At 45.5% G+C, this 19175-nt stretch overlaps 1 protein-coding gene and 1 long non-coding RNA gene across 3 annotated transcripts in view; one reads left to right on the forward strand and one right to left on the reverse strand.

Annotated features, from left to right (window-relative positions):
• The window catches only part of BCAT1 (branched chain amino acid transaminase 1), a 67186-nt gene that overhangs the window by 34410 nt on the left and 13601 nt on the right, over positions 1-19175 (reverse strand). For both annotated transcript variants that reach the window (XM_083461483.1, XM_083461484.1), the window contains exons 2-3: positions 14788-14856; positions 3740-3940 (exon numbers count right to left, since the gene is read on the reverse strand). In XM_083461483.1, the coding sequence (XP_083317609.1) occupies positions 3740-3940; positions 14788-14856 (270 nt within the window). The remainder of the gene's footprint in view (positions 1-3739; positions 3941-14787; positions 14857-19175) is intronic.
• Positions 11886-16866, forward strand: LOC310687107. Its single transcript, XR_014516226.1, has 2 exons — positions 11886-12299; positions 16401-16866. It is a non-coding gene; the product is annotated as an uncharacterized lncRNA (long non-coding RNA).

The raw sequence follows: 19175 nt of genomic DNA on the forward strand, positions 1-19175 counted from the left end.
TAAACCAGAGTTTATCATGATGCAAATGAGCCTATGCGAGCCTTCCATGTTCCCCCTTCTCATCTGGTATGGCTCACGAGGAGACTGGAAACTTTTGCTTCTGTTTCATTATTATTATTATTATTATCATCATCATCACCATCATCATCATCACCATCATCATCATTACATGACCCAAACTGTCGATATAGTCTTAATTTGGAGTAACTGAAGCTGGCCAGCTTCACAAACTATGGCTTGAAGTTGGTTTGTTTCTGACAAACCATAGTTAAGCTAACCATAGATGGTTGAGTTCAGGCAACACAGCAAGCCACCGTTAATCAAAACGGAAATCAAATCTTCTAAATTTATCATACCCGTGCTGGGGAGAAGGCGAGTAGAAGTCTGATGATTTGGCAATCTCATTCCCATCATGATAAACCATGGCTTATTGTGATATCATAATGTGCAGTCATAATCTAAAGTGCAATACTTTTCGTGGCAGTCAGTTCATTCATTCAGCTTCAAGTCATTCGTTTTTTTAATAACTGAGTGATTTACGTACAGGTCTGAACCTCCCTTAATATGTTTGCTTATTTATTTCACAGCATGCATTCTTAAAACCCCAACATGCAGCACGGCTAGGAATGTAACCAGATGCATCGTGTGTCTTGGAGGCGTTCACCATTTTGAGTATATCTCCAGAATAAAACTTATTTTATGCCTGCTTTTTTTAAAAAAAAAACAAAAACAACTTAGCTCAACTGCAGGAACAGTGGGCAGGGATGATGGGAAACACGGGCAAGGCATGCCTGTTAGAATTCCTGCTCCATGATTGCAGTCATGGGATTGTTGTCTACCACATGACGGTATATGTTTTGACTCCACAGAGTGGGAAGTGATGGAGCCAGGATGTTTGTGTTACTGGGTTCCGTGAAGTGGGACTATTGTCCTTTGTTCTTTTTCTTGTCTGAAAGAGGCAGCCATGTTGCAGTGCTTTGTGTTTCTATGTAAATAAAGTAGATTAGCCAAAATGCTGAGTTGCTGAGGTCTGTCAAGAAAGCTGCGAAGACTCTGCAGATCCCTAAGTGTGCCGATGTCTGTTGGCATTGGTCGCTGTGATGTTCGGGCAGAAGAAAGCTTTTGAAGCTCCCAAATGAAAGACCAGGAGGGAGGGAACATGCCAGTTGGGCATGTATCTCTGCCAGGGTCCTACTCGAGAGTAGGATGAGCTCCTGACATGGGGCAAGGGGTGGCTATTGCTACCAAATTAGAGAAGACAAGAGTTAACCCTAGAAATGTGGGTTTGTTCCACTGCCTTATGGTTGAACAGTGTTCTCATCTGGCTGGCTATTCTTGACATGACTGAGTCGTCTTTTCAGCTGCAAAGAACTGGCAGCTCCCAATCCCACCAAGAAAAATGGAGGGTGGGGGCTTGGTATTTCACAACAGCTGCTCTCCACCTGGCCCCCCTCCCAACTTTCACTGTGGTACTACATGGATGTTTAAAAATGGCAGAAGTAAACTGCTACGGTCTTAAACAGTTGTCACAAATAAAATGAATGGTGCTAGTGGCACACCCCCAGGCTTCTGACAGAGTAAACATGAGTTTCTGAAATCCTACTGAGTCGGTTCTCAATAGCCTGCGTTGAGATCGTTGGTCTTCAACTGGAGGGTTGGGACTCACAGCAAGGTCATACCTCAATTGAGTCAGAACAGTAGAAGTGCTACCATAAATATATGGAAAGTTGAAGAAGTGGGTCCTCAAATGTATGTTTGGACCAAAAGGTTGAAGGTTTTTGAGCTAAACTACATGTTTTGCAGAAGGGCACAGGTGCCTCCCCATAAGAGAATTCCTGTCGAGATATGACAGAGGCCGACTATCTACACTAACTTCATCATCATCATCATTTTATTTATGATTTTCAGTTTTATACATTTCAATAATTTTACAATCATTTCAACATTTTAAAACTTGACTTCCTTCCCCCTCTTTCTCTTATTTTTAATATTTTCTGCATATCCAAATTAACTTAATTTACTCATTTATTCATCTACTTTAAAAATATCCCCTTATAAAACTGCAGGTTATTACAATAATCCTGCCAGTGTTCTTATCCATTTACAGTTTATTTGTAAATATTCAATAAACCATTTCCATTCCTTTATAAAAAAGTTTGTTGTCTTGATTCCCCCCCCCCCGGTAAGTTTTGCCATTTCTGCATATTTCATAAGTTTTTCTATCCATTCTTCTTTTGCTGGGACTTCTTCTTTTCATTTTTGGGCAAGTAACATTCTTGCCACTGCAGTTACATACTTGAATAAATTTATATACAGTTTGGGTTGTTCTGTCCTTTAATTCCCCAAAGGACGGCTTCTGGGTTTTGTTTTGTTTTTACAAACGTTATTTTAAACATCTTTTTCAATTCATTATATATCATTTCCCATCATTTCCTATCTACACTTTCCTGAAACAGTCGAAGATATTTTTGTTCCAACAGGCTTTTTCCAGCTATATAAATGGGTATTTATCATGAGTGTCCACTTGTTAGGGTTTTAGTCTTGTTTTAAATATATCTGTTTTGTATTTTTAACTGTTTCTAATTCTTTTACGTGTAAATCACTTTGTGTGATTAATAAATCAATTGTAGCAATAATAATAATAATAATAATAATAATAATAATAATAATAATAATAATAATATCAGTGGCTAACGTTAAAGCTTTTGAAAACTAGCAAAATGATGTGATCCTGTGGACATGTCCCTGTCTTGACGCAAATGGCAGCCAATGAAATGGGGATGAGGACATAGGTCATCATACATTTCCTCCTAACTATATGTTGCTGGAAAAATGGGGTCAGCAATGTTGCCATCTCTCCCTCTCTGCATTCCTTTCCCTCCATATCCGATTATTCTAGAGCTACCCTCAGTAATAACAACAGAGTAGATTTTGGCACCTTGCGTTTTATCACTGAAACATAGGTGAAAACATTTTATAAAGCACAAGAAGAAATATTCTGTTTCAAAATAAACCCACACTCAAAACCAAAATCCATAGTTGGGGGGGGGGTAATGTTTATTAGACCGAATATCATAAAATAGTGAGCAAAGGGTGTGGGTTTTTTTTAATATAAAAAAAGTTTTTCGAAAGTGTTCATCGATCTGGATGTTAAGCAAAGCAGGGGATAGATATGAGGGAGGGAAGGAGAGAGAGGGAGAGAGAGAAAGAAAGAGAGAAGCAAGCTTGGTGTTAAAAACCCCACCTGCATTATACAATGGACACTCGGGTTGCGAATGTGATCCATGCGGGAGGCACGTTTGCAATCCGCAAGTGCGGTGCTTCTGTGCAAAGCGCAATTTAGCGCTTCTGCGCATGCGCCAAAACCCAGAAGTAACCCATTCCGGTACTTCCGGTGCGGTGCACAACCCTAAATCGCGCAACCGAAAGCGTCTATAACCTGAGGTATGACTGTACATGTAAAGCAGTAGTTCTGCATGTAAACCGTCATGAGCTTCTAAGTGTGCTGAGAGTTGTTAGGCAACCCCTGCTCCTGTTTCAGAGCTACAATTCCCATAATAGTTTAACGACCAATGCCGCTTCCCAGTGACCTGTAGCTCTGCGAGGGGAGCAGGGGTCTCCTAACAAATCTCAGCCCCCTTAACACACTAACACTTCCCACGACTCTTTGCGGGAAGCCAGGATGGCTTAAAGTGGCATTATACTGTTTCGCTGCTTCTCATACTGTCGCTGTACTCACTTCTACGGCGTAGTGAAGAGCAGAGATGGAGGGGTGCAGCGAGAGGTTTTCCAGAGGTTTGATGTGAGGCTTCTCCCAGCCGGAAGCCAGTGACCATTCGATGAAGAGCATGTTGTCGGTGAAGACAGTCCCAAACACCAGGCCTTTCGGGTCTGGCTTCTCTTTGAAAGTTGCAGACGGGGTGATGATTAGATCAGCAGCCTGGGCAGACGAAAACAACAGTAGCACATGAAAATACATGTAAAGCTATATTGATGGTGTCCAGCTGAAACTATCCCGAGACTAGATTTCAAAGATGGCTCCGCAAGAAACTAAGTGCGTTTTGGTTTGGGGGCTTGCCCACACGGCCTGTTTATTTGGCATTTAGACAGGTCTGCTTGTACAAAAATTCTTCTTTGGCGTTCACTCACAGCAATTTAAAACAGAAGTTCACAGCCACTCGCCATGGGAAGCCATCCAGCAACGCTGGCGCATTCTGCCAGGGCATGTGGACCCTGTCCATTGGCCAAGATTATTAAGTGCTGACACTGGTCCTTTCAACCAGTGTTGGTGCTGACCTTTAAAGCCCTAAACGGCCTCGGTCCTTATACAGTGGTACCTCGGGTTAAGAACTTAATTCGTTCTGGAGGTCCGTTCTTAACCTGAAACTGTTCTTAAGCTGAAGCACCACTTTAGCTAATGGGGCCTCCCACTGCCGCCGCACCGCAATTTCTGTTCTCATCCTGAAGCAAAGTTCTTAACCCGAGGTACTATTTCTGGGCTAGCGGAGTCTGTAACCTCAAGCATCTGTGACCTCAAACATCTGTAACCCGAGGTACCACGATATACCTGAAGAAGCGTCTCCACCCACATCGTTCACCCCAGACACTGAGATCCCGCACCAAGGGCCTTCTGGCGGTTCCCTCATTGCGAGAAGTGAGGTTACAGGGAACCAGGCAGAGGGCCTTCTCGGTAGTAGTACTCGCCCTGTGGAACGCCCTCCCATGTCAAAGAAATAAACAACTGTCTGACTTTTAGAAGACATCTGAAGGCAGCCCTGTTTAGGGAAGTTTTTAATATTTATTACTGTTTTGCTTTTGACACTCGACTGGGAGCCGCCCAGAGTGGCTGGGGAAACGCAGCCAGATGGGTGGGGTATAAATAATAAATTATTATTATTATTATTACTGCTACTACCAGGGATTTTGATTTTTGGAAAACAAGATAATGCCACTGCAATCACATGGCGCATGCTGCCCTAAGTAAGCGCAGGACTGCAAGCTGAAAAACAGAATTAACATTCATCCTGCACCAAGACACGTGCACCAAAAAAAAACCACGAGACAATAGGGTGGGAAACCGCAGGTTCATTTCCTCGATGCAAAACGTCTGCGTTGAGGAAATGTTAATGCTGACTTGTCAGGATGCAAAATTGGCACCGAAGTCTTCTATGTAGGCAGGCGGGAAAGCACTGCATGAAATGCTGTCCTTACAGAACCGGCAGTGGCTGCGAAAGGACAAAAGCGGCTGCGTGATTGTGCTGGCATTCAGAGCCACTGTGTGGGGAACCTGGTCTTCGTGGGGAGCCTCGGCAGGTGGCAACTTGGGAGGCTCAGAAAGCAAACGCAATGGGACAATACATACATATGCAACAGCTATTTTAGTTTGTCGGTGCCTGTATCTAATCTGCAGGGCGGGGGGCAGACTGGGGAAAGGCGGCAGCTCAGCGGTAGAGAATTTGCCCTGCATGCAGAGGGTTCCAGGTTCAATCCCCAGCATTTCTAGATTTGGTGGGGAGAAGCTGTTGCCTTAAATTGTGGAGAGCTACTACACGGGTGGCACTGTGGGTTAAACCACAGAGCCTAGGACTTGCCGATCAGAAGGTCAGCAGTTCAAATCCCAGCAACGGGGTGAGTTCCCGTTGCTCGGTCCCTGCTCCTGCCCACCTAGCAGTTCAAAAGCACATCAAGTGCAAGTAGATAAATAAGTACCGCTCTGGTGGGAAGGTAAACGGCGTTTCCGTGCGCTGCTCTGGTTCGCCAGAAGCGGCTTAGTCATGCTGGCCACATGACCCGGAAGCTGTCTGCAGACAAATGCCAGCTCCCTCGGCCAGTAAAGTGAGATGAGCACCGCAACCCCAGAGTCGTCCGTGACTGGACTTAATGGTCAGGGGTCCCTTTACCTTTACCTTAAAAACATGGGGTGGTAGTCAGTGCTAGGCATATTGACTTACCTTTTACCTTGTGTTCTCTAAGTACAGGACGGCATTTTCCAGGTCTGTGCCTGAGTGCTATCATCATCATCATTATTATTTACACTAGTGGACAAAATTGTGGAAACCTTTTGGAAAAAGTGTCTTTCTGAGGTTTGATGGCTCATGACACCACTTTTTTTTTTAGTAATACCGTAAAATTATATATCAATTGAAACATAATTTAATGAAGAATGTAATGCAAAGTTTGTTCAGTTATCTGCATTCTATCAAAGTTATAGCCAAATAACCAGAAAAAAGGAAGCACAACTTGCTTAGGTTGATATGCAATAGCTTTCTGTCATTTGAATGTAGCCAATGAGCAGGAGTGTTTAGAGAGCCAATCAGGTGTTATGAGCCATCAAACATCAGAAACACACTTTTCCCAAAAGGTTTCCACAATTTTGGCCGCTAGTGTATTACCCGATCCTTACTGCTGAATCGGAGCAAACAGCAATTCAGATTTTCTATAGGATGCTCCGATTCAGTGGTGAAGAGTTGGTTTCCATGGGGAAAGCGGGGGGTGGAGGACGAGAAAAAATGCTCAGACATAGACCTGGGAAGCCCAGATCTGTGCCAAGAAATGTAGAAGAAGGGGAAGAATGGATGAGCCTTCAGACCCATTGAAAATAATGGACATGACCAACTTGGACCAATTAATTTCAGTGGGAGGTGTTCAATGCACTTTTTCTGCCCCTGTGCTCTCTCTTAAATCTACTCTGGGAGTTGTTCCCCTGGGGGCAGTTTTGGGAGGGCACTGGGTACGTACAGGGACAGGGGCGAGGAGTTCCATTGCACAAATGCAACCCTTGTGCAGAATAGACAAATGCACTGGATACTGCCACCTGGGGTTTACATATCCTCGGTATGTCAAATTTCTGTGCCCAGCATAAAATTTTGTGGGCTGCATTCCACCAATGTTTACTCAGAATTCACTGAAACCAATGCACATGGCTAACTAGGACATGTTAATTTCAGTGGGTCCACTCTTGAGTATAGTGGACGCTCGGGTTGCGAACGTGATCCGTGTGGGAGGCACATTCGCAACCCGCAGCATTTGCAACCCACAGCGCCGCATCTGCGCACACACGGGTTGCTATTTGGTGTGCATGCGCAAAGTGCAATTTAGTCCTTCTGCGCATGAGCCAAAACCCGGAAGTAACCGTTCCAGTACTTCCGGGTTTGGCATGGTGCGCAACCTGAAAACGCACAACCTGAAGCGTCTGTAACCTGAGGTATGACTGTAAAACCTAAGCTGAATGTAGCCCGTGTACACAGTACTATCCCAGCAGCCCACATGCACTAATAAAGAAAGAAAGAAAATAAATGGCATGCGCACAAAACGTTCGCCTGATGTTAGTCATTTGGTAACATGAGCAGGCGCAGCAAAACTGAAGTGCATTGTACCCTGAAGGGCAGCCCCTTGAGGGTGACCACAAACACCTGCGGAGGCTTATAATTTGCGGTTTTCCATTTAATCCGGAACTGTAACCATTTTCTTATTTGGTACTGGCTGCCAGAAGCCGCTGCCACAATTCAAGCAATTTTCCTCTGACTGCCAGAGGAAAGAGAAGAAAGCATTGGAGCCTGGTGTATTAGGGCATATGGAGAACAACTCCCGCCCCCCCCCTTGCCTTTCTCCCCGCCTCAATTTGCCTACAGTGGTACCTCGGATTAAGAACTTAATTCATTCTGGAGGTCTGTTCTTAACCTGAGGTTCCACTTTAGCTAACGGGGCCTCCCACTGCCGCCACTGTGCGATTTCTGTTCTCATCCTGAAGCAAAGTTCTTAACCCGAGGTACCATTTCTGGGTTAGCGGAGTCTGTAACCTGAAGCGTCTGTAACCCAAGGTACCACTGTATTTACAACCAGTCTAGGGGGTAGCACTCACTACCTGGCTGTTAACCAGGAGGCTGGTGGTTCGAGCCCACCCAGGGAAGGCTGTGGACGGGATTCCTGCATTGCAGAGGGTTGTATGATGTTTCCTACTTAGCTTAAATATTGCCTTTGCATAACTCTGCCTGGAGGAGGAGGAGGAAGAAGAAAACTAGAATTAGTTGGTCCTGCCTTGTCACTGGCTGTGGATCTACCCAACTGCTGATCTCCTCTGCCCTTTGCCCCTCTAGTCTCAATAGGAAGGGACCACCCAGGAAATGTCAGAAGCAGGGAGGGGGAGAAGAGTGTTAATTTGTGGAATAATAATAAAATAATAATCTTTTAACCACATCAGTGAACAAACATGAATACATACACTATAATGTTACTGTTTCAGTTAAACAAATTGTTTTAACTGTTATTCAGGAAATGATTATTTTTCTCCTTCCGATAAAGTACAGCAGAAAAGTTGTCCAAATATAAACAGTTAACTTATTAAACCTCACAATAATTTCATAATTATCTGTAATTGAATAACCAAATCAGTAATTTTTTATATAACTTTAAAAAGTACTCTGAAAATTTAATATTCCAAAAATGAAACCTTCATCTGGTTGTAAATATTAAGATTATACCAGCAAGAATTAGTCTTTCTGGGGGGAGTTGGGGAGAGATTTAAATCAAGGCTTCCTGACTAGTGATTTAAATTGTGATTTAAATCAATTTGATTTAAACCAAATCCACCCTGCCATTCCTGCTTCTTCAAGCCCCTCCTGGTCCTTACGCCACTTGTGACGCATCCTGCACTTCCTGTCTCCGACTGCTCCATCTCTTCCCTTTCGTCCATTCCTGGCTCCTGCTTCCCGGGTGGCACAAAACCCCATAGATCGCTGACCGTTTCCCCTCAATCAGCCTCTGCCCCCTTCCTGCCTTTGCTGCACACTCGTCGCAGCCCTGCCAGTCCCGGACAATCAGGATGCGTTCCCCCCAAATGACCGTCAGCCTTGAGCAAAAAAAATTTTTTTCCAGGAAGCATGCAATCGTTGTTCTGTGTTTTTAACCGCAGATACGTTTTCAGAGCTTAGTAGGGCATTGGTGAGTGATGGAGCGTTTGGGGGAAGAGCAACAGTCATTCCCAGACTTGGCTCTAAGCTGCGAGGAATCTTTATGCTACCACATCGCTTGGAACGACAAGCTCTCGAAGGCAGACGCTGTACGGTGAGCCAAAACATGTCTGTAGCCGGAGTCTGAGCTCCGACCAAGTTAAGTAACAGAACCATAAGGCATGGCAGTGCTTACTGCTAAGACTTTAGTGTGACCTCGCTTTTTCTTCTTCTTCTTTTTTAAAGGGCTTGTTCTTGCAGGGCCATCTGCTTCATCTATTGGCCTGCTTATCTCTCCCTCCGCCTCCCCCCACCCTCCAGCTCCCTTTCATTCAGGCAGATGGAAGACAGAGAGATGGGCCTTTTGAGGAACGGTTGAAGGAGTTGGATATGTGGATGTCAGGGAACTGACATCGGAGCCTGAGGCGGAGGGAAGGCTCTCAAATGATGCTGGAGAAGGGCCAAGCAGGGAGAGAGGCAGTTCAGCAGAGGGGGAAGCAAATCAACGTTACACCAGGGATAAAGGGGGGCAGATGGGGGAATCGGCGAGAGGGCTCCAGGACTCTTCACCGGACACCAGCGGGGAGAGCACGGGTCCTCCGCTACCCACGCCCTCCCTGCACAGAAGACTTCCACGCAGAGAGAGTAGGAGGAGACTGAGAGTCAAACAACTTTTATGTTGGAAGAGGTTTAAGAAACGCCCACTGACGGATTCTGCTAGCGACTGAGGCAGCCACGAATTGAAGGGCTGTCCAGACAGAAAGGTTTAACAAGGCAACATAGCCAGGAGAGGTGGCAACTTACGCACGAGCAACCCCATACCCATTACAGTTGAGCATGAAGAGGATAGGGCTGAGATATCTCCAAATATCTAAGGAGTCTGAAGATGGAGCAAGCTGGTTTTCTGCTGCTCCAGAGGCTAGGAACTGAAATATCCGATTCCAATTACAGTGGTACCTTGGGTTAAGAACTTAATTCGTTTCGGAGGTCTGTTCTTAACCTGAAACTGTTCTTAACCTGAGGTACCACTTTAGCTAATGGGGCCTCCCACTGCCGCAACGCGATTTCTGTTCTCATCCTGAAGCAAAGTTCTTAACCCGAGGTACAATTTCTGGGTTAGTGGAGTCTGTAACCTGAAGCGTCTGTAATCTGAGGTACCACTGTACAAGGAAGGAGATTCCATCTCGATAGAATCATGGAATTGCAGAGTTGAAAGGGACTAAAACTTAGGAAGAACTTTCTGGTGGTAAGAGCTGTTCAAAAGTGGAAGGGACTACCTTAGAAGGTGGTTCACTCTCCTTCATTGGAGAAGGTTGGGCAGGTTATCTGTCAGGGATTTTTTAGCCGTGGTTCTTGCATTGCAGGGGGTTGGACTAGATTACCCTTGAGATGACCATCCCAACAATTCTATGATTCCATGTCCAGCAAAGAAACAGGGATTCTGGCTCTTGTAGAGCAGGGTTGGGCAACTCCCAAGAGACTGCGATCTACTCACAGAATTAAAAACTGACAGTGATCTACCGCCTTTTGGGGGGGGGTTCAGGTCAAAGTTGCCGCTCTGCCTGCGGACTGTCTCGCCAGAGTGGTGCATGCTCTGGTTATCTCCCGCTTGGACTACTGCAATGCCCTCTATGTGGGGCTACCTTTGAAGGTGACCCAGAAACTACAACTAATCCAGAACGCGGCAGCTAGACTGGTGACTGGGATCGGCCGCCGAGACCACATAACACCAGTCTTAAAAGACCTACATTGGCTCCCAGTATGTTTCCGAGCACAATTCAAAGTATTGGCGCTGACCTTTAAAGCCCTAAACGGCCTCGGTCCAGTATACCTGAAGGAGCGTCTCCACCCCCATCGTTCTGCCCGTACACTGAGGTCCAGCGCCGAAGGCCTTCTGGCGGTTCCCTCATTGCGAGAAGCAAAGCTACAGGGAACCAGGCAGAGGGCCTTCTCGGTAGTGGCGCCCACCCTGTGGAACGCCCTCCCATCAGATGTCAAAGCGATCAACAATTACCTGACATTCAGAAGACATCTTAAGGCAGCCCTGTTCAGGGAAGTTTTTAATGTGTGATTTTAGTGTATTTTTTGTTTCTGTGGAAGCTGCCCAGAGTGGCTGGGGAAACCCAGCCAGATGGGTGGGGTACAAATAATAAATAATAATAATGATGATGATGATGATGTTGTTGTTGTTGTTGTTGAGCTTGTTTTAGGAAGGAGGAAAGCCCTGTTTTTTGTGAGTTAAAGGCAAAGCTGTTCAGCTTTTTTTTAGGGAGGAAGGGGAACAGCCACTCACTAACAGATCAGTATACTCCGTCTTCCATTCTGCAGATCATGGAGGGTGGGCCAAGGGGGCGGGACAGGATTCTAATTTAACAATGGAAAGGGACCCAGCCATAGACCGCGATCCACCAAAATCTCCTGGGGATCTAACAGTAGATCACGATCGACCTTTTGGACATCCCTGCTGTACAGCATTTCAGAATGTCAATGCTGAACCTCACGGACTCAGCAGGCATAAATGAAACTATCTATACTCCACCTAAACACAGACTTTAATGCAAAGAAATGCAGTCTTCCTCCATACACAACACTCCTTTAAATGGTTCCAGAGTAACCCTCCACATATAGGGGTTTTTTTGGGGGGGGGGGGGTAGGAGATGCAGAGGGAAATCACTAACCCTCAATTATTATGGTTTGGATCTTTGGAGCCAAGCTACAATAAATGAATAAAACAAGTAAAGAGCATGAGACTCTTAACCTCAGGGTTGTGGTTTGAGCCCCACGCTGGGCGAAGATAACCGCATTGCAGGGGGTTGGATGAGATGACCCTCATGGTCCCTTCCAACGTTATAATTCTATGATTGTAGCATAGGCACAATACCACAGGGATGGGGAACTTGGGGTCCAGAGGCCGGATGTGGCCCTCCAGGTCTCTCTGTCTGGCCCTTGGACCTTCACTGGCACTGCGTGGCACTCAACTGCTTTTGCCTGGGATGTGTCCGGGATTTCTGATAACACCTCTTTTGTATTTGGATGGGGGACAGAAATGGGTGTGTGATTGTGCGTAGACACTAGCCTGCTGGAGAAAGGTAACATTTGCATCTGTTGCTCCACCCACTTTTGCCTTGGACCCCGCCCACCTCTGGTCCCCAGGAGGCTATGCAGCCCTTGTCTCTCTACCCCCAACAATACTGATTAAGAGTCCTTTGTGATACTTTATTCTGGCTCTATTTTTCCATTTCATGTTTGTTCCTGGACGAATCTAATAGGAAACAGACCACACACAGACACGCAACAATCATGTGCACCGCAGCGACCTTGGATCCATATCAAGTCCGATTCCAAGAAAACGTAAGCGGTTTCAACAGAAACACAGTGCCCATCAAGACAACAGGAAGGGAGATTACTGTGGAAAAAAACAAACTGCCTGTTCATATCTCTTGTGTGTCTGCGAAAACCAGCTCATTCATGGTTTTTAGAGCGAGCTTTCGTAAGAACATATTAACTTGTGCCAGGGTAATTTTCCTTTCCCACCCTGAAAAGCACACAGCCTTCTTCACAGTAGTATTCCTGCCATAAAGATAGTCCCAATTACGGCAGGATTTATTCCTTTCTTACACGTTTAGACCATTCGACAGACACACTGGCTCCCCAAGCCTCTCTATGACAAAATTATAACTGATGCCTTCAGAGAAACAATTTAAAATCTGAAACGGAGTCACCAAAGCTTTTTTTAAAAGCCACAGTAAGCAAGAGCGTAGATAAAATCTGCAAGGTTTAGACAAGGTTCACTGCAAATATTACAAAGAAGTTGCTAACATGAGCCATATTCAGACTGTAGTCAGAGACTGTCCACTTTCAGACATTTGATGAAGGCTGTGTTTTTTGTTTTAATCCAGCTAATTTTTGAATTTGGGGTGCTGGGTGCTTCCAGACTAAAGCTTATTATGGGATGGGGTCTCCTCGTGCATGTGAGATTTTTGTAGCATCCACACTATGTCATTATCGTGAGAATATCCGTCTGCATTTCCTCCCAATTTAATTCAGATTTACCCTTTCACCAGGGCAGGGTGGAGGAAATAAGCAAAAAAGCAAAACTGAGAAAGCCATGGTGCTAACAACCTGTTTGCGATATCTCAATAACTCATTTGCAAGTAAAGCAGAGTAGAGCTCCTTCTCTATTTTGTACTTAAAATTAAATTCAGGTTTGAGGAAAATGGCGGACTTGACGCCTCTTGTCGATGGTCTGTTGTCAGAGATAATTATGTGGTGCTTAACGATAGCCAGGCCATAAATCCTGGCTATCACATTCTCTCTTGGAAAACAGAGAGAACAGGGGTTTAACCTCTGATGCCTGGAAAAGGCTGCTTTTCATGCTGGAAGACCAATAAGTTTCAAGGGACCCAACCGGGAGATGAGTGACATAGAGCAGAGGAACCAAAATTGTGCCCAAACACCACATAATAGTCCTGAGGGTCAGTCCTTAGGGCATAAGGTCAGCAAAACCTTCCTTTTTAATATTACTTTTCAGGCTGTTATTAATTATTAAACTTTAATAATCCTATTAAACATTAGGAAGAACTTCCTGACAGTAAGAGCTGTTTGACAGTGGAATTTGCTGCCAAGGAGTGTGGTGGAGTCTCCTTCTTTGGAGGTCTTTAAGCAGAGGCTTGACAACCATATGTCAGGAGTGCTCTGATGGTGTTTCCTGCTTGGCAGGGGGTTGGACTCGATGGCCCTTGTGGTCTCTTCCAACTCTATGATTCTATGAATTATGACTGAGCTGACCCATCTGTCGATTGAAATTTACACCTGGAATGTGAGCTGGCTGCCGGCTTAAGATGAGGCGATCCTTAAAAGGCTGAAAGCAAAACAAAATTTGCCAAAAGGAATTCAAAAATTGAAACCATACACATCACAGCCTGGAAGGATACAAAGACACAGCTCAACTCCAAAGGGATAATAAAGTATAGTGAGGGCTGTTCAGGACTCCTGTTTAAGGTTCCACGTCCCCTTCCAGAATACTCCATTATAGTGGTACCTTGGTTCTCAAACTTAATCCGTTCCATAAGTCCGCTCTAAAACCAAAGCGTTCCAAAACCAAGGCACGCTTTCCCATAGAAAGTAATGCAAAATGGATTAATCCATTCCAGACTTTTAAAAACAACCCCTAAAACAGCAATTTAACATGACTTTGACTATCTAATGAGGCCACTGATCCATAAAATGAAAGCAATAAACAATGTACTGCAGTCACACAATCAATCAATCAATCAATCAATCAGTAGCTGAACAGGGTTCCACCCAGTCACACAAAAACAGAGAGCCACAAAAACGCAAAATAAATAGCAAAAACATACAGACCTCAGTGTAACACTCAAAACGGAAGTGTGGAACTCAAAACGGAAGTGTGGCACTCAAATTGGAAGCGTAACACTCAAAACAGAGAATGTTTAGACTTCCAAAAAAAGTTCGCAAACCAGAACACTTACTTCTGGGTTTGCAGTGTTTGGGTTCCAAGTTGTTTGAGTACCAAGGCATTTGAGAACCAAGGCGTTTGAGAACCAAGGTACCACTGTATACCCGCTTCCAAGTTTTCGCTCACAACCATCTGTCAGGATTCTGAGGAAGGAACTGAAACTGTTTTCTTCACCCCTAAAAAGCCCTGAAGTTTAATTGCTCCAGAAGATGCAGCCTTCACGTCACCCCCACCAAGACTGCAATGTTTACACATGTCCACGGCACTACAGGCTGACTCCATCTGCGTGCATCTTAAGGACAATGCTTTGCGCAGAGCAGAGAACTGCCACAGGCTCTCCTGCTTTAGCAAACGACATACCTTGAAAGATTCGATCGCATGCTTTGTGGCTGCCTCCATACATCCAGTGGCGCAGTCATTTTGACAACCCTGCAAGAAACAAAAAGGCAACACGGTTTTGAAGAATTTAAGCATATGTTCTAGGGACTCAAAAATGGGGAAACGAAGTCAATTACCGCTTTGGGCAAGACTACCTGAGGGCTACAGTTTTCGCAGCTTGCCAGCGTGCAAGACATCTTGTTCTGTGCCTTCGACTCTTTCTGGCTCACAAGAGGATTGGCTAAATCCTACTTTATGCCCAGCGCTAGGGACCCTGAGACCCCGAGGAACAACAGCACAATTGTTTCAAAATTAAAACCTGGACTTGGCAGCAGCCTGCAATTCTATCTGTTCAATCAATCATCCATACATTTATTTATTGACCTTTTTTAATGACCCCGCCCCGGCCCTTTCTCTAGGATGAAAAATCAAAACCAAATGCTAGTTGCGTTCCACAGTGCAGCCCTGCACTCTTGACAGCAGCCTAGAACAGCAACTTGCAACTGGGGACAGGAAAGACATTTGACTCAACTCCCATTTAAAGGAGAACTGACCTATTCCACACTTTCCAAAGCAATCTGCAGATTTAAAACACAGCGCTTGCCTCTGAATTCCCACTTGTGCAATTTTGCAATGCAGCTCTTCAGGGAAGTAGCGTACACATAAACTAGGGTAAAGTGTGCAAAAGAACACATATATTAATGGGGAGGAGATTGAACTGGACAGAAATGGCAAAGCTGACAGCGAAATTAAGAGATCCAAACAATGAAGAATTGAGGCCGTCTGTGGACTATTTTTTAAAAAATATTACAGTCAAATGAAATCACGGGCAGGATTTGAGATCAAAGCGGGAGAAGGAGGACAATAATATAATTGCAATAGAAAAAACTTTGTGCAATAGATAAAAATACAATGTCGTAGAAAATGTTTTGAGTAAATGGGGGGTGGGAAGTCAAATAATGAAATAATGTAATTATTTGAATCAAAGAAATTAAAGGAATGAATCACAAACAGATGTGTAAATCTGGCGAACAGAAGGTTAAGACTGGGAAAATGAGAAACCAAGAGAAAACAAAATGGACGCGGGTGGCACTGTGGTCTAAACCACAGAGCCTAGGGCTTGCCGATCAGAAGGTCGGCAGTTCGAATCCCCGCGACAAGGTGAGCTCCCATTGCTCGGTCCCTGCTCCTGCCAGCCTAGCAGTTTGAAAGCACGTCAAAGTGCAAGTAGATAAATAGGTACCGCTCTGGTGGGAAGGTAAACGGTGTTTCCGTGTGCTGCTCTGGTTAGCCAGAAGCGGCTTACTCATGCTGGCCACATGACCCGGAAGCTGTACACCAGCTCCCTCGGCCAATAAAGCGAGATGAGTGCCGCAACCCCAGAGTCTGCCACGACTGGACCTAATGGTCAGGGGTCCCTTTACCTTTACGTTTACCTGCAAGAATACCAGTGACTTAGCAATTCTCTTTTCCTAAGGATGGAGTGAATGTAACTCTGTTAACAGAACCGGCCTAGTCTCTGCATGTGTTTCTAAAATCCTGTGTGCATTTACTAGCACTAACAGGATTGTCACGATTTGCATATTGCCTTTCAGGTCAACTCGAGGTCAGGATGATTCAGAGGTGAGCAACTCAGCAACTGGAGTCTCCTGAAGGATCCAGCTGTCCATCAATCTTCCTTTGATATTCTATGCCATTCCTGGGTGACAACCAACCTTTCAAATGCAGCAGGAGATTAGGCAGCTTGGCAAAATGCCTGCAAGCAGAGTCCTCTGCAATACAACAGATAATACAGCTCTTACCCCTCTTTAAGCCCCAAAGGAAAGGGAAGGAAGCATCAGGGTGTGCCTGGCAAACCCACCCACCCCACTCCCTGTTTGTGCAGAAAGCAAGAAAGAAAAAGCTTCACCTGGGAGTCTTAAATATGGTTGGTGTGCTGTATAGGGGCTTAGCAGCTCACTAAAGCTGCCAGGGCTTGTTTCAGCCTAAGTTTCTGGGGAAAGACCTTTGCGTGTCGAGGACCCCCAAGACACCCCTGAATAAAAACACGCTCACACATCATTTTTGTTTTGGTTTTTGGCATAATTTTGGCCACAATTACAGTAAGTGAGTGGTTGCTTAGGCATTGGTTAGAGACAGTCTGTTCCCACTTGGAGGTAGGAACAGAACTGACAACCACACCTGCGCGGAAGTCAGTAAGGGTAAGCAATTTTGGGGAGAGGAAAACCTGGGTGCCAGGCTCACACCTCTCCCCAAATGCTCCCTGGGGCTCTTGCATGGCCCTAGCCCTTTGCCAGGGATTCAGACAAAAGCATGGCGAGCCCCTGGATTCCTTTAACGGAATACCCTTTGCAGCAGCAGCATTGAAGGGGCAGGCACAGCCAACCTCATCCCCTCCACCAACCAAAAAATTCACCAATGTCTAACCGCAACTTACAAGTTCTGACGATTTGCTAGGCAGTAGGCAAAACCCAAATGGCACCAGCCAATCAGCCAAATGGTAAAATTCCTACCAGGCCCCTGCTCTAAAGCAAACGACCCCATGACAGGCATAGCAAGGTCAGCACGAACAAACCCTAAATAAAGGGAGGGTGGGTGGGTGATCCGATGTGCGCAGCGAAAAGAAGAAGCTCAACACTGCAAACAGGGACCTGTAGAGCACCCCCATCAATCAAATAAAATTGCAACAATCAATTTTCTCCAGCAACATTGGAGGTGCCCAATCAAATCCGTGGCCATCCAAACTAACCCGCCCAGCAACAGGGGATGTCATGGTTGCTCCCACCGCAACACGTGCTCTCTATAAAGGAGAACCCGCTTTGCCAGACACTATGGCAGAATGTGTCCCATTGTGCAGGTGTCAGATGGACACTGGTCTTCCAAAGCTCATCTGCAATGGTGCAAGTGATTGCCTTCAGAACAGTAGGAACAGTCCAGTCTGACCATCCTGCTCCATCAACCACAACGTTCTTATTAACTAAGACAAAGGATGTTTGCAAAGGGCTCAGTTGCGGGACCTACATTGGCTCCCAGTACGTTTCTGAGCACAGTTCAAAGTGTTGGTGCTTTTAAGCCCTAAACAGCCTCAGCCCAGTATACCTGAAGGAGCGTCTCCACCCCCATCGTTCACTGAGGTCCAGCTCCGAAGGCCTTCTGGCAGTTCCCTCACTGCTAGAAGCAAGGTTACAGGGAACCAGGCAGAGGGCCTTCTTGGTAGTGGCACCCGCCCTGTGGAACACCCTCCCAGCAGATATCAAGGAAATAAACAACTGTCTGACTTTTAGAAGACATCTTGAAGGCAGCCCTGTTTAGGGAAGTTTTTAACGTTTGATGTTTTATCGTGTTTTAATATTCTGTTGGAAGCTGCACAGAGTGGCTGGGGAAACCCAGCCAGATGGACGGGGTATAAATAAATTTCTTATTCTTTTTCTTCTTCTTTGCAACGGAGAACTCAGACCATGGGCAGTTCCTCTGCCTATGAACCTAGATCGCCGCTGCTAGCTTGAATAGACAAAACTGATGTAGACCAGAGCTTGCCAAACTTCCTGGGCCAATGAGCCCCCCGGCAAACCAGAGAAATTGTCGTGGGCACCACACACATGGACTGCAACCAAGCACACACTACAATATACGTATTCTATTGGCTACAACAGGATGCCATGAAGCCTAATTGCAGCAGAGGGAGTGGCAGAAAAGAACATCCTATCAGAACCAAGGGAAGTCCCCGAGAGTGCATGTGAGCCTATGGGTGCCATGTTGGAGACCCCTCCTATAGGTAGACAAACAATATGATTGGGTAAAAGGCACCACCTCCTGGCGGTGGAGCAATAAAACTGCTAGCACATTTGCAAAGCTAAGCAGGGTCTGGTATGGTTTCATATTGGATGGGGGACTGCATGTTGAGATTTCTGCAGTGCAGGGGGTGGCAGGGGTCAGCAAACTTTTCAGCAGGGGGCCGGTCCACTGTCCCTCAGACCTTGTGGGGGGCTGGACTATATTGGGGGGGGTTGAACGAATTCCTATGCCCCACAAATAACCCAGAGATGCATTTTAAATAAAAGCACACATTCTACTCATGTAAAAACACCAGGCAGGCCCCACAAATAATGCAGAGATGGATTTTAAATAAAAGGGCATATTCTACTCATGTAAAAACACACTGATTCCCGGACCATCCGCTGGCTGGATTTAGAAGACGATTGGGCCAGATCCGGCCCCCCGGGCCTTAGTTTGCCTACCCATGATATAAGGCATCTTTTTATGCTCCTGGAAGGAGGGCAAAAGTCGGAGGGAAGCAAGTGCACATTATTCACGGTGAAACCAGGATTCCCACTTGCTTCATTGTAGATGAAAATTAAATCACAACACTG

Source organism: Podarcis liolepis (assembly GCF_965112155.1).
Source record: "Podarcis liolepis genome assembly, chromosome: 10".
In the NCBI taxonomy this organism is placed as follows: domain Eukaryota; kingdom Metazoa; phylum Chordata; class Lepidosauria; order Squamata; family Lacertidae; genus Podarcis; species Podarcis liolepis.